The 15,046-nt window shown below is 40.4% G+C and overlaps 1 protein-coding gene across 1 annotated transcript in view; it reads left to right on the top strand.

Annotated features, from left to right (window-relative positions):
• The window catches only part of ITGA9 (integrin subunit alpha 9), a 329,022-nt gene that overhangs the window by 202,243 nt on the left and 111,733 nt on the right, over window positions 1–15,046 (top strand). The window contains exon 18 of the mRNA XM_049766467.1: window positions 12,956–13,106. Within this exon, the coding sequence (XP_049622424.1) occupies window positions 12,956–13,106 (151 nt within the window). The remainder of the gene's footprint in view (window positions 1–12,955; window positions 13,107–15,046) is intronic.

The raw sequence follows: 15,046 nt of genomic DNA, 5'->3' as shown, positions 1-15,046 counted from the left end.
CAATAATAACAGTAATTGATTTTCCTTTCTCTTCTATTTTATTACTGGCATATAGCAACTCATTTATAGTCTTCCACTTTACTACATTGGTTTATTGTTTCAAATAGATATCAATGGCATCTTTTCCATTTAATGTATATTATGTCATGTGTAAGTTAGTTCACTAACTTTTGTTTTGTTTTGGGATCACACTCAGTAATGCTCAGGAGTTACACCTGGCTCTGCTCAGTTACTCCTTGCAGTGCTTGGGAGACTATATAGATGTGGGGATTGATTCTGGTTTGGCCTTGTGAAAGGCATGCACCCTACACTGTACTATCACTCTGGTCCCTTAATGACTAACTTTCTATTAAAAAAAGAGTGGTAAGTGTCATATTGGAGAGGGCTCCAGTGTGGCTCTGTGAACATAAATAATATCTTTAAATTTATATAATATATCATATATTATAAAAATATTTTCATTGAAGCACGATGATTACAAACATATGTGTAGTTGGGTTTCAGTCATAAAAAAGAACACCCCCCTTCACCAGTGCAACCTTCCCACTGCCAAAGCCCTACATCTCCCTCCTTCCCCACCCCTTGCCTATCTTCAAGATAGGCATTCTAATTTTCTCACTCACTACCATTGTCATGATAGCTATTAGTGTAATTATTTCTCTAACCACTCTTTGTGATAAAAATCATATCATAGGCTGGTCCTTTCAGCCCTCATCTCTATTGTCTCTGGGTATTATTACCATATTGTATTTTATTTTTCTTAAATCCTACAGATAAGTGAGACTATTCTGTGTCTATCTCCCCCTCTCTGACATATTTCACCTAGCATAATAGTTTCCATGTTCACCCATGTATAGAAAAATTTCATGATTTAATTTTTCCTGATGGCTGCATAGTATTCTATTGTGTATATGTACCACAGTATATTTAGCCACTCAACTGTTGCCAGGCATCTAAGTTGTTTCCAGATTATGGCTATTGTAAATAGAGCTGCAAGAAACATAGGCATGCAGAGAACATTTTTATATTGTGTTTTTGTATATCCTAGGAATCTAGGAGTAGTATAGCTGGATCATATGGGAGCTCAATTTTGAGTTTTTAAAGGAATCTCCATTTTGTTTTCCAGAAAGGCTGGACTATATGGGATTCCAACCAGCAGTGAACCAGAGTTCCTTTTTCCCCACATCCCCAGCAGCACTGATTTTTCTTTTGATGTGTGCCAGTCTCTGTGGCATGAGATAGTACCTCATTGTTGTTTTGATTTGCATCTCCCTGATAATTAGTGATGTGAAGCATTTTTTCATGTGCCTTTTGGCCATCTGAATTTCTTCTTTGAAGAAGTGTCTTTTCATTTCTTCTCCCCATTTTTTGATGGGGTTAGATTTTTTTTCTTGTTAAGTTCTGTCAGTACCTTGTACATCTTAATCTTAGCCCTTAACTGATGGATATGGGGTGAATAGTTTCTCCCATTCTGTGGGTGGCCTTTGTATCCTAGTCACTATTTCTTTTCGAGATGAAGAAGCTTTCTTTAATTTCTGTGAACATTCTTCATATTTCTTCTCTAAACTCCTCTGTGAGAGGCTAAAAGGTGATTGGCACTTTTTGGATCATCAGAGCTGCCACCTTCATTCTCTATGCATGGTGTTGGCCTGCAATTTTTCACCATTGTCACGCTTGCAGTGTGATGTTTTCTGCATATTATGCGGGGGTTCATTGACTAAGAGATGTGTGCAGCTGTGAAGCAGAGCAGCTGGGCGCCTTTGGCTGAGCATTCAGGGACAGGTACAGGTCACCTCCTTTGACGTGGCTTCCGCAGTCTTTTCTGGGCAGGGTTGATGCCAGCACCGCAGCTATGGGTCTTGGGATGCATCCGCATTGAAAAGCATGTGGCAAAATCAGGCTCTGCCCCTCGTGGGTGTGGCCAGTCCACCTCCATTGGCATGCTTCTTCCTCTTCTAGGCGGAGTTGGTCCCAGCACAGGCAACTGCAGGTCTTGGGCAACAGCCACGATAAAAAGTGTGTCGCAGGGATCAGGCTCCACCCTTCGTGAATATTTTTTTTTAAATCACCATGAGATGCAGTTAAAAAGTTCTTGATGGTTGAGTTTTAGTCTTACTATGTTTCAACACTAGCATTCATTCCTGCTACCAATTTCTATCTTGATGGTTTGGAAGCCACTCACAGTGGTGGCTGTGAAATCTCTTAGTCTATACAGTGGTCAGATGCTGAGGAGTAAATATCAAAAAAAAAAATATTCTGAGATATATATTACCGGTCCCAGAGTATAGGGAGGAATCTGACTCAGAAAAAAAAATTCAAAGTGGGGAGAAAAGAGAGATGGGAAACAATGTGGAGAAGAGGTTAAGGGGACCGGAGTACGTGGGTGATATAAAGAAGTTATGTAGCTAAATATCTAGACCAGATTTAACAACACTGAAAACCAGAGATCAAGACTTCAACAACCAAGCCTCAAGGTAATGCCTGGGATGGCTAGGTGGATGGGAGGGAACCTGGTGGAGGGAAGAAGACACTAGTGGTGAGATTGGTGATGGAAGACAGTGTGACTTAAACTCAACTGTGAATAGTTGTGTAAATCATGGTTAATTAATAAAGTTTAATAATAATTAATAATTAATCGTAATAAAAATAAAATAAAAATATTTATAAATAAAAGCATTTATAAAATAAAATATTTATAAAATAAATGATTAATAATAATAAAGTTTAATTAATTAATAAAGTTTAAAAATATTTTAGGGCTGGGCCAGAGCAATAGCATAGCAGTAGGGTGTTTGCCTCACATGCAGCCAATCCAGGACAGATGCTGATATCCCATATGGTCCCCCAAGCCAGGAGAGATTTCTGAGTGCATAGCCAGGTGTAACCCCTGAGCATCGTCTGGTGTGCCCCCCCCCCAAAAAAAAACCCTATATATAAATATATTGGGACAAAATAGGTGTGGATACTCTTGTGCCTTGGAGATATCCACAGCTGTTGTATTGTGTTCTGTTGTGTTGTGTTGTGAAGTTTATTTAGCATGCTCCCTTCCAAAGGGCATCCCTTGCAGATACAGACTCACACATTTGTGTATCTTCTCAAATTTGTCTCCAAGCCATTGTCCCAGAGAGGGCAAAGTTCAGAAGTGCACCTCTCTCCAAGTGAGCTAGAGTGGTGTCTTGTATATCTTACCTAAGAAACACTGGCTTACAGATAGAATCTATGTAGGAATAGTTAACGTGCACAGTGAGAGCAAACCTGCCATTAGGAGCAGTCACTGGTCAAACACAGCCAGTACCACATTCCCTGACTGCATTGGTGTGGATTGGCAATCGGCAAGGGGTGAGGAGGTACGCTTGACCATCTGTATCCACCTTTGGCAAGACTGAGACCTGAGTTGGCTAGAGTCTTTGTTTCTGGTGAATTGAAATGAAACTCAAGCAACTGAGCTGGATCTTATGCCAGTTGCTTAATGAAAGCGAACAGGATAAGGAAGACAGGAGGTGGGGCCAGGTTTCTCCTAGGGCTTGGGTCCCTTCCTAAAGTTTAGAGATAAGAGGATGAAGGAATCTGATCTGCTAGCTCCAGACTCACTGCCTGGGTCATGCTTTCACTCATGAAGCAAGTAGGTATCATCAGAGGCCCCCATACATCCCATCCCTCTGGATGCTGGCCCTATGACTGACCGCCATAACTGCAGTGCTGGCTCTGCTTCCAGGCACAGAAATAGATGCTCTTCCTCCCCCACAGCAGTGCTGGAATTAGCTCAGAAGGGCTCAATTCACCCTGTCAATAAGGTCCCCCTGAATTGTGTGTTGTTAATCTCCTGGAATTCCCCAGTGAGGGGAAGTGCTGTGCCCACAGGGGAAGCTAACTTGACAGGCCTCTGTTGTCGGCTTTTGTGTCTCCCCCACCCTTCCCCTACTAGTGTTTCCTTAGGCCATCTTCCAAGTAAATGACTTACTCTCAAACTTACTTCCAAGTCTGCTTTGGGGGTTGGGGTCCCAAACCTGATTGTGGGGATCCTCCAGACGGGGCTTCCTTTTCTCCTATACCACATGCCACCAAAGAGTTTCATTTTTGTACTGTACAGCTTGAGGCACTGGATTTTGGTAAAATGTCAAAGTACTTTGTGGGGAAGAAACCATATATATATATATATATATATATATATATATATATATATATATATATATATGTACTCCTTAAAAAATTCCTGGTGTTCATTATAACATTTTGAGTGTGGGAAACCAAGTTTTATCAATTTTTCTTTTTTAAATACTAAATTTGAATTTTATCCAAATGTATTCTATTTTCCCTAGACCACCAGTGTAGTCTGAGGGTATAGTTTAATGATAGAATTTACTTTGCACGTTTGAGACCCTTGATTCAATCCCCAGAACTATTTCAAAATAATGAACTAGCTAAATAAAGTGACTATCCTAAGAATTTGTTGTTCAAAGTCTGCATTTTTACTAAAGACCCTATCACTTCTATTTTATTTTACTTTGAGCAGACATAAGCAAATATATGTTGTGGAATTAATCACAATTATATTGTTAAAAGTAATATAGAATTCAGAGTCTAAAACAGTACAATTTAATAGCCTACTATGTTTTATACTTTCCAATGTGTATCATCTGATTAATAAATCATATGCAACACACCTGGCTTTAATGCCTGAATACAACAAGGTTCACTGGCCTAGAGGGTCAATTCCAAACCTTATATTCAAGGTCCTTGGAATTTCTGAGCATGTACTATGTATTCTACTTGCTGTCAACTAGCCACACAGCTAAGGATCTTTTGCTGACTTCTTCGCATGTTAATTTTGAGTCACTTCCTTGTCTTTATCTGTTGCTTGTTTATTTTCTCTGCCTAGAGTGTCCTTCTTGCTTCTTTGCCTTTCCTCTGGTCTTCATTCTTTAAGATAGCTCAGTTTCTTTATTTCTAGAAAAGCAAAATGACTTCAGTATCCAGTAATCTTGCTCCCCTGAGTTTATCTTGCACCTAATTCAGCAGGACTTGTCTTAGCAGCTTTTCCCTTACAAGGCATTCAGCTTATTTGGTGCTTTGTATATGTTCATTTCTCCAAGGATCATGTCAGATGAGCAGCTCAGTGCTGCTGCCTCTTTGTGTCCATCATTTTAAGTGCTGTAGTTTAAAGGCCTGATAATTGTTCACAAAATGCCAAGACTGCTCATCAGAGCTACTGAAAGCTTCTGGAGTTATCTTGAATGTGTAAAACAACTACAAGAAAAATTGTAAGGAGGAAAACTAAGCACTGCAAATAGTTTCATACAGAAGATGGCACCTTCCAATATTCTAATGATTCTAAAGGCAAAGAAAGCAAAAAAATTTTTAATTTCTTTTTTTAAATAACATGCATCATATAGTTGATGTAGATATTGCAATACATTTGTTTTCAGATCACTGAGAACAAAGTTATTTATAAAAGAATAGAAAGAAAAAAGAAAAATGAAGAGAAGAAAGAAAATTAAAAAGAAAAGAAATGCAGTGACGAATTTGTGAAAATTATTGTGTCTTAAGACAATGGTATAAGACATTGGTGGAAAGTTTAGTAAGCTCTGACTTACTAAAGCTGACCATTCTATTATTTCATTTGTATCCAAACATTACGTGAATTTAGCTACACATTAGCATTTTCTTATAGGGATGACAGCATCAAACAAATGGAAATCAAAGTACTATTATTGATACTGTGGCTTCTGTGGGACGTATTCTCAGCTACCAGGCCTTCCAGAAGTAGGAGAGGGTGTCCATACTATTATAACAAGAGTGTTGAAGGCCCTCTTATATTTTGTTTTGTTTTGTTTTGTTTTGTTTTGTTTTTGGGCCACACCCGGCGATGCTCAGGGGTTACTCCTGGCTGTCTGCTCAGAAATAGCTCCTGGCAGGCATGGGGGACCCTATGGGACACCGGAATTTGAACCAACCACCTTTGGTCCTGGAACGGCTGCTTGCAAGGCAAACACCGCTGTGCTATCTCTCTGTCTCTTATATTTTTGATGCTGACTTCTTACTTCTTACTCTGCCAACTTGAGTTTACCGTATTTTCCGGTGTATAAGACGACTTTTGAAACAAAAAAGAGTCAATCGAAAATCGGGGGTCATCTTATACGCCAAGTATATCCCGAAAAATGTTTCAATATGCCGCTAAACGAAAATTGTCTGAATATTGCCACAAAATGAATTATCCAACTCCATCCTGCACCAATCACTGCAAGGCTGCTCGGAGCACCTCTCTGACTCAGCCAATCCAAGCAGGCTTTTGATGCATGCAAATTAGACAATGTTCTGGACCCAAATCTGTCAAAAGCCTGCTCAGATTGGCCAGAGTCAGAGAGGACATCTATTACAGTATAACCTTTGGACCTTTGCTTGTTGTGATTGGTTCACTGTGGAAGATACAGTTGCAGCACAGGAACATTTTGTCTTATACAGCAAATATAGGCCTAAACCTATATTTTAACTGTAAAATTAGGGGGTCGTCTTATACGCCGGAAATACGGTACTCCTATGGGAGAATAGGATCTCCATCAGAAAGACATTTGTGATGTGATTTTCATGAATGGAAAAAAAATTGAAATTGTGTGGGTTAATCTCAGAAACATTTTGGTAATAGAGATAGCTGTTGCATTAACCATAGGATTCCTGATTCTACTCCCTAGTAATAACTTATCTATTACTTTCCCCCCTCATTCCACATTTCATAGTATAAAGGTTTTCACAGATGCACATAGCATATGTTGACATCAAGTTGCATGTTAATCTCCTCTGCTAGACTGAAATTGCATTTTGGGACCTGTGTCCCTGGAACCTAGAGCAGAAAGGTAATTTTATAAAGGATATTCATGGAAACTTAGAAGAAGGGAGAGTGAGGCAGTATGAGAGAACAGAAAAAGGAAGGCAGCAAGAATGAATGGGCTGAGTTCCCCCTTACCTTAGCTATCACTGTCAAACTGTATTTGATAAAGTATAATGGTATTCTATGCTATATACATAGCATTAATTATATACAGTTACTATTAAAATGCATATAAATAATGGTAACAATAACAGCAATGGTATAATAAGAGTTTTAAAACAAATACACACAGTTGATTAAAGTCTAGAGCACAACTAATCCCCATGTTAGCATTTATTAGACTTAGATATAAGCTAGCAGCAAAAGTAAATAAATACTGTATTTGGTGGAAGATAGACTATAATCAAAGTCATTTAAATAGAGTCATGGTTTATATCTTTTAAGACTCAAGTAAAATCTAAAATGACCCAATGGAAAACTATTAAGCACCATCTAAACTATTAAGCACCAAACTAAACTTCCCTTCAAATATTCACACAATCGACTGCATGAAATCCTTGCTGTGGTGGAGAAGGGGAAGGATTTGTTTTTGTGACCTTTGACATGAACATATACTACAAGGAAATGTGAATGGTATGTATTGTTAATGTATAGCATAAATGAGGTCACAGAGCATGTCCCAAGAGCTTCTCAGGCATGGTTATTTCAAAGCCACCAGTAATATCTAACATTTGACATCATCAATTAATCAATGAATTGGTTGTGAATGTAAATATAAAATATAAACCCAGTATGTTCTGAAATAGCTGCTATCGAACAGATTAGAATTATATAGTTACTTTTATATAACAGATCAGACATATGTTCTGTGTAGGCTGTATATATGCTATAAGATTTAAAGAAACTCAGTGGTCCTCAAACTATGGCCCACGGGCCACATATTGTATTTGTATCTGTTTTGTTTCTTCATTGCAAAATAAGATATATGCAGTGTGCATAAGAATTCATTCATAACTTTTGTTTTTACTATAGTCAGACCCTCCAATGGTCTGAGGGACAGTGGACTGGCCCCCTGTTTAAAAAGTTGGAGGACGCCTGGATATGGACCATTAATAGCACTTTTCATATAAAAATGAGCCACCATGTTCAATGTCAAAAGTAACCTGATGCCCACTTAAAAGGCAGCACAAGCAAATTCATTTTTGAGGGAAACTTTCTCAGGGAATAAAATTCCTTGACGTTTAGTAAGATTGTTCCTCATCAAACAAGGAAGCAGCCATGGAATGTTTGGCTGAAAATCCCTTTCGCCTGATCATTTTACTTCTTCAGGCCTGTCAGAGAGGTTGGCCTTCCTGGAGTCCTGTTCTTTTCAAATGTCACTGAAGTGCTTGCCTTGCCAAAGCCCTTTCTGCCTGAGATGGAACTTATGTAAGAGCTGAAGCTCAGATGGCCTTTAAGAGGGGGCTGGCACTCACACCAGCTCAGTCCCAACATGGTAGCTGTGCTCTGGGGCTCTATTGGTAGAGGCCTTTGTATTGGTCTCATATTGTCTTCTAATTAGATGTCTCTAGATTGCTTCCTTTGGTTTTCTTATTAAAAAGATGTTTTCCCATTGCCTCCTTATCTGGCTTTTCCTCCTTTCATTGTGGGTGGACTTTGTCTCAATAAAGGCTACTCAGGAGGCCTGGAGAAGGAGCTGCCATCTAGCTATTTAGTCCAGATAATACCAAAAAAATGGTTTCAGGAGTAACATTGTCTTATGAGTTGCTGATGGGGAAAAATGTGTTCTCTAATACACAAAATCAGGCAGAAATAATTATTAGGTGAAATGTTGATATATATGTACTGAGTTGAGTGTCTCATGATTGTTTAACTACCATTATCAAATATAGCAGCTAATTTTTGGATAATTATATAACAAAATATTTTGTAAATCATTATACCCACTGTTATTAACTATTATATTCAGGCACAATACATATTTATGGAGTTTTATGATATGTGATAATAAATGCAAAATAACAAAAAAGCAGGCAGAATTACCCCAATGCTGTTTTGGATATTGTCAAGAATATTTGAGGTGCTGGAGTGCTGGTGCAAGTGGTAAAGTGTCTGCCTTGCACGCGCTAGCCTAGGATGGACCGCGATTGATCCCCCAGTGTCCCATATGGTCCCCCAAGCCAGAAACGATTTCTGAGCACATAGCCAGGAGTAACCCCTGAGTGTCACCATGTGTGCCCCCCCCAAAAAAAAAACTAAAAAAGAACATTGTGTTAATGGTTTGGGAGCAATTGATACATTAGAAGAATATGGAGGAAGTTACATCAAAATAACCCAGGGTAGTTCTGAGCCCAATACAGAATTTATAGAGAGGCTAGAAGATGCTCTTAAAATACAAATAAAGCAGGGATCCTCAAACTTTTTAATCAGGTAAAAACAAAAATTATGAACAAATTTCTATGCACACTGTATATATCTTATTTAGAGGTGAAGAAACAAAATGGGAATAAATACAATATGTGGCCTGCGGGCCATAGTTTGAGGACCATTGAAATTAAGGATCAGACTGCTCGGAAGGTTTTTGAAATCTTTAGATTTTGGAAAATGGTAATGAAACCTGCCAGGCAATTTTGCAGTCCATCAGGGAGTCAGTGGACCTAATCAGCTACCTTAAGGCATGTAGGAATTTGTCAGTAACCCTTCAACCCCCTTCCCCCACGACCCCTGTAATGATATATGCAACAATCAAACAAACCCCAAGGAAACAAGTTAAAGTAAGGAAACCTGAACTTTGCCCCAGATGTGACAGAGGATTCCACTGGTCCAGAAATTATTTTGTGCCTTTACATCATATTGCTAACTATGGTGTGTGTGTGTGTGTGTGTGTGTGTTTGTGTGTGTGTGTGTGTCTGTGTGTGTGTGTGTGTGTGTGTGTGTGTGAGAGAGAGAGAGAGAGAGAGAGAGAGAGAGAGAGAGAGAGAGAGCATGTGCAAAGGGGCCAGTCCCTGGCCCCTCAAAATTAGGAACCCTAATACCAACAATTATGCTTTCCAGTCCAGCCCAAGGAAATAACTGTTGCATAAATTATCTCAACCCCACGACCTCCAAAAGCAGAGCACTTGAAATACCATGCCCTGAAAATTTGACTCTCAACCCAGCCAATGTCCTTACAAGTGAGAATTGGGATAAGAGTACTCATCGCCTCAGACACAGTAGAACTGATTATAGAAAAAAGCAGTTTGACTATTAGAGGCATAACTGTTCACCTGGAAATAATTCTCAGACTCCCTTGGAGAGCTTATAGTGGTCCTAACGTTGTCAGTGACCTGGACAGTCAAAGAAGGGGAAACTATTGCCCAGTTTTTGTTATTATTCTATATAATTCCTGGAAACTCAGCAGTAAACTGGATAGTCTCTTTTGGCAGTACTAACCCTGGAGAATCTACTAATCCCTTAATAACCCTAAATACCAAACTAAAGGAAGAAAACCAAGGAACCAATCTAGAGGCATCTAATTAGAAGGCAATGAGGGCCAATCCAAAGGCCTCTGCCAACAGGATTTGGCTTCTTCATTTGTGAAATGAGTAGTTGAGCCAATGGTCTGTTTGGGGGATGCTATCCATGTTTGTTCATTCACTTAAAAGGATGCATTGAGGGGCCAGAGAGATAGCCTGGAGGTAAGGCATTTGCCTTTCATGCAGAAGGTCAGTGGCTTGAATCCCGGCATCCCATATGGTCCCCTGTGCCTGCCAGGGGCGATTACTGAGCATGGAGCCAGGAGTAACCCCTGAGCGCTGCTGGGTGTGACCCAAAACCAAAAAAAGAAAAAAAAATTGGATGCATTGAGCACTAACTGTGTGCCAGACACAGGTCTATCTCGGAGGTTTTGGAACTTGGATTTGGGGGTGGAGGAGACACTTCTAGCTATGCAAAAAATCAAACATGCCATCAGTGACTCAGTGACGGTCACAGGGAATTGGAGCACTCCTGAGTTTGGAGAAATGCTTAAGAGGGACATTCTTTTCACTGAAAGAGTCTCCTGGGAGTGGAACAAGAGGGGTAGGAGGAAGCAAGAGGAATAGAGAGTGAAGGCACAGGAGTTCTGACAATGGAGCTCAGGACATTATCTTGACCCAGCTCCTTATTTCCCTGAATCTTGATTTCCTCATCTTGAAAGTGGGATGAACAGCAGGAACCTTTCATGGTGTTGTAAATGTTCAGAGAATATTTTTGAAAGTACCCAGTGCCAAGCTGGCAAATCATATTTATTTCTTGTCTAAGAAAGGAGGAGCTATTTGCTCTGGAGTAGCAGAGTTGTGCGGTTTTATACAGAGATTTCCAGCTCCACAAAATGATGGGAAATAGTGTCCAGACCTCTTTTTCCCTAGCTACATGCTCTGACAAAGTGCCTGACCTTCCTTCTAACACTGAGGCCATGTTCAAAGACTTTGTGAAAGTCCAGGTATGACTTTGTTGTGTGATTGAAGGAGAGTCCAGAGCTTGGGACCTGGTCAAAGGTTGGATGTCCCTGGTCTTATCCTTTGCCATGCCCATGGCAGAGAAAGGAGCCAAGTTGGAGTGAAGTAGCTACTGACTGTCCCTGGTTTTTGTGCATAACCCTATATAGAATTTGTCTTCTTTGTAGTCTGCAGTTTGGAAACTGTAGATACTTACTCCCTGCATCTATGGGGCTCTTGTATATACTCAGACAATTATGTCTCGAGATACAGTGAGTTCACTCCTTCAGAACTCAAGGGCCAAGGATTACTTCTTTAATCTTGTAAAAGCAAACAGGAGGACATAAATAGTCCATCAATTGTTTAAAATTGTTTAAGATGGCCAACAACAATAATTAATTGCAACAATAGCTTGAGGTCAAAGTTTTAATTTATTGGAGGCCAGTCAAGAATTTGAAACTTTTCGCTAAGTTAATTTTTCACATCTTGTTTGGATCCTTAGTGCTCTGGCTTCCAAAAGCAAGGCTCTCCAATGCTTTGGTGCACGTGTTATTCTTGTTGCTGTGCCAGGCATGTGGGGAAATGAGGTCCTCTCTTCACAGTTGGATAATAATTCCTCCTCCCTCAAAAATTTACATTTTGGGGCCAGCGTGGTGGCGTTACAGGTAGGGTGTTTGCCTTGCCAGCGCTAGCCTAGGACGGACCGGTTCGATCCCCCGGCGTCCCATATGGTCCCCAAAGCCAGGAGCGACTTCTGAGCACATAACCAGGAGGAACCCCTGAGCGTTACTGGGTGTGGCCAAAAATTTTTTTTGCATTTCAAAGTGTGAGAGCCTATCCAGACTTAGGGTAGTTCTCTCCTCTTCCGTGTTAAATTAATTCCATGGTTGCAAACTACAACAAACACACATGGACTGGTTTAAGCAGATGAGGAATATTGGGAAAGATAAGGAAAACTCAGAGAATAGGCAGGAAAGGAAATCCCCAGCTTATGAAACCTCCTCTGGACTCCCAGCTTCCTGCAGCCATCTTGAGTAAGTCTAGAAGGCTATGGTGTGTTTATAGCCAATGATGCAGGAATAAGTCTTATAAAAAATAATAGAAAGATGAATGTAAATATATATATATATTATATGACAGATGGGTGGATGAATGATTGATGGTGCATGATATATAATATAGGTTTATTTTAATTCAGCAATTTATTTCTCTTCCTCATCTGGTATTTTTTATCTTCTCTCTCTTTGTGTGTTTTATCCATATCTCATATCACAAGTTTACCTGTCTGCTTCTTTGTCTTCATGTTCTGTCTTTCTAAAGCTATATGAAAGCAAAACTCCTGCTCTATTGGTGGTTAGGAGAAGCTCAGTAGCTTTTCAAATGCATTAATGTCTGCCTAAGTCCCATGTATAGATGATCAAATGTTTTTCGTGATTTTCCAATTTGGATGTCTGAAGCTCACATGAACCACAAAACATCCTAGTGCTTCAGGCAACTCAGAACCCGGGAACTTAGCTGGAAAGCTGAAATCCACGCTGCTATCTTCCAGGGGCACATGATGACAAATGGAATACCAGAAGTTCTATTTCCTGTGTTATTTCTGCCTCTACTCTCAGCTATCTACTGGTGCTTCATATTCAGGATATTCACAGATGTTTGTTTCCTCCTTCAGCATTGATGACAAGACGCCATATCTGGCTTTGGGGGCAGTGAAGAATATCTCCCTGAACATCTCCATCTCCAACTTTGGGGATGATGCTTATGATGCCAACGTGTCCTTCAATTTTTCTCGAGAGCTCTTCTTCATCAACATGTGGCAGAAGGTAAGGGTTTTCTACCCCCAAGAAAGAGTCTTTATCCTGTCTCTGGCCTTAGGTCGGGGCTTGGCATTTGCCATGATTCTGCCATGATTCCTTTATGTAGAGTAGAATTTAGAGCTATTTGAATTTTCACCTCTTGGAAAAGGTATGTGGGTTATATAACCAAGGAAGAAATCCTAAATGCCTACAAGAGGAACCAAGATTTCAGATGTCTTCTCTCGTGAGAAACCCGCTTTTCACAGTAGATTAGGACCCTTCTCTAGTCACCATCTCCAGCACACATCACTTTGGTGAATTCCATTTCAGGTCAACTATGAAAAGCAAACTAACAAGTATGGCAAGCTCAGCTTACTGTTTATAGGGCTTATCATGAGTGATGCACTCCAGCATTCTCCTGGCATGCATGTCGGCTTCTTCTTTATCATATTTATATCTGAAATAGTTTTGTGAATTAAGGAAATTAAATTATTGCTGTGGATCTTTTAGAGCAAATTATTTGAGTAAGTCAATGTCTGAGGAGCTCAAAGGGGAGTTGGCACTGGTTTCTGCCCATCAGTAGCTATGTGACCTGCCATAGGGAGGAGTGCGCCAAGGCCCCTCCACCGGAAGCAGGGGTATGATCAGGAATGTGGTGCTCTGATTCTTAATAGCTGCCCAATATTAGTGCTCACATAGTGTGTCTATTTGCCATTGGCATCTCAGTGCTTGGCTTTGCTATCTGTTCAAATGGTATCAAAATCACTTTCTGAGAGAAACCTTTACTCAGCCCACATCCAGGCACTGAATCCACATTTGTTTATTTGTTTGTTTCATTGGTTTTGTTGTTGTTTGGGTTTTTATTAATTAAAATAAATTATTTTATTAAATTCCCATGAAATACAGATACAAAGCTGTTCCTGACAGAGTTTCAGTAATACAAAGTTTAGCACCTATCCCTTTACCAGTGCACATTTATTGCCACCAATATCCTTAGTTTCCCTTTCATCTGCCCACCCCCTTGCCTGTATCTATGGCATACATTTCCTCCTCCCTCCCCCTCTCCTCTCTAGCAGCTCTGTCCAATTGATGGAGTACCACAAGGAATGGAGCTCTGTCTCTGTCTCCCTGTGTCTGTCTCTGTCTACTGTCTACTGTCTCTTACTACTGGGGTAAAACTAAGATCCTTTCACATACATCCTTTCACTCATTCTATGTGATGAGTCACTAGGTTTCAAATTCCCTGAAGCACATAGCCTACCACATGACCTAGGTGCAGGGCATTTCTCCGGGATGTGTGAAGAATGAGCAGTGCTGAATATCAACAGAGAAGGGAGGCAACTCAGGCCCATATTTCTGCAGATGCTTAGAGGAACACTCTCAGGGAACCATCTTAGTACACCCCCTGAGGGGCAAGGAAAGAACTGCAGAGCTTTCCTTTGACTCCCTATGGAGAGTGACTCCATGCCGCAGCTCTCTCACCTCCCTCACACCCTGCTACTGGGAAACCTCTCAGGCAAAGTTGGGGAAGGGGCCAGAATAGGGGGGCAGGGGTGAGGGTGAGATCTGCCCTGTTGTTGGTTCTGGGGAAGGCTAGCACTTAGTCACTCCTGAGGAGAAGCTGTTCCTGAAGAAGAGTTGCTTCCAATAAAGCACCCAAGAACATAGCCATTGTGGAATGAGAACAGAAGATAATGCCAGAAAGCACCAGAGAAAATAGGAGTAACATTTACAAGCATTTAAACTAGTAAGCGAATGTCAAACAGAAGCATTGTCTGACCAGATTATAGAAAGCTGAGCCCATAAACTGAGTTATCTATAAAATTTGAGAAGAAACTTCACCATGTCTCTCCTGTTGCTTCATGTCTTCAGGATGCAATTGAGTCACATCAGCTGTTCACAGGCCACCACTCCATTCTGAGTCCTTCCTGCCACTCTTTTTCACCCCCGCCATGCTGTTCCCTGAG

The sequence above is a fragment of the Suncus etruscus genome, chromosome 20, assembly GCF_024139225.1.
Source record: "Suncus etruscus isolate mSunEtr1 chromosome 20, mSunEtr1.pri.cur, whole genome shotgun sequence".
NCBI classification, from domain to species: Eukaryota; Metazoa; Chordata; class Mammalia; order Eulipotyphla; family Soricidae; genus Suncus; species Suncus etruscus.
This window is presented reverse-complemented; position numbering and strand designations above follow the sequence as displayed.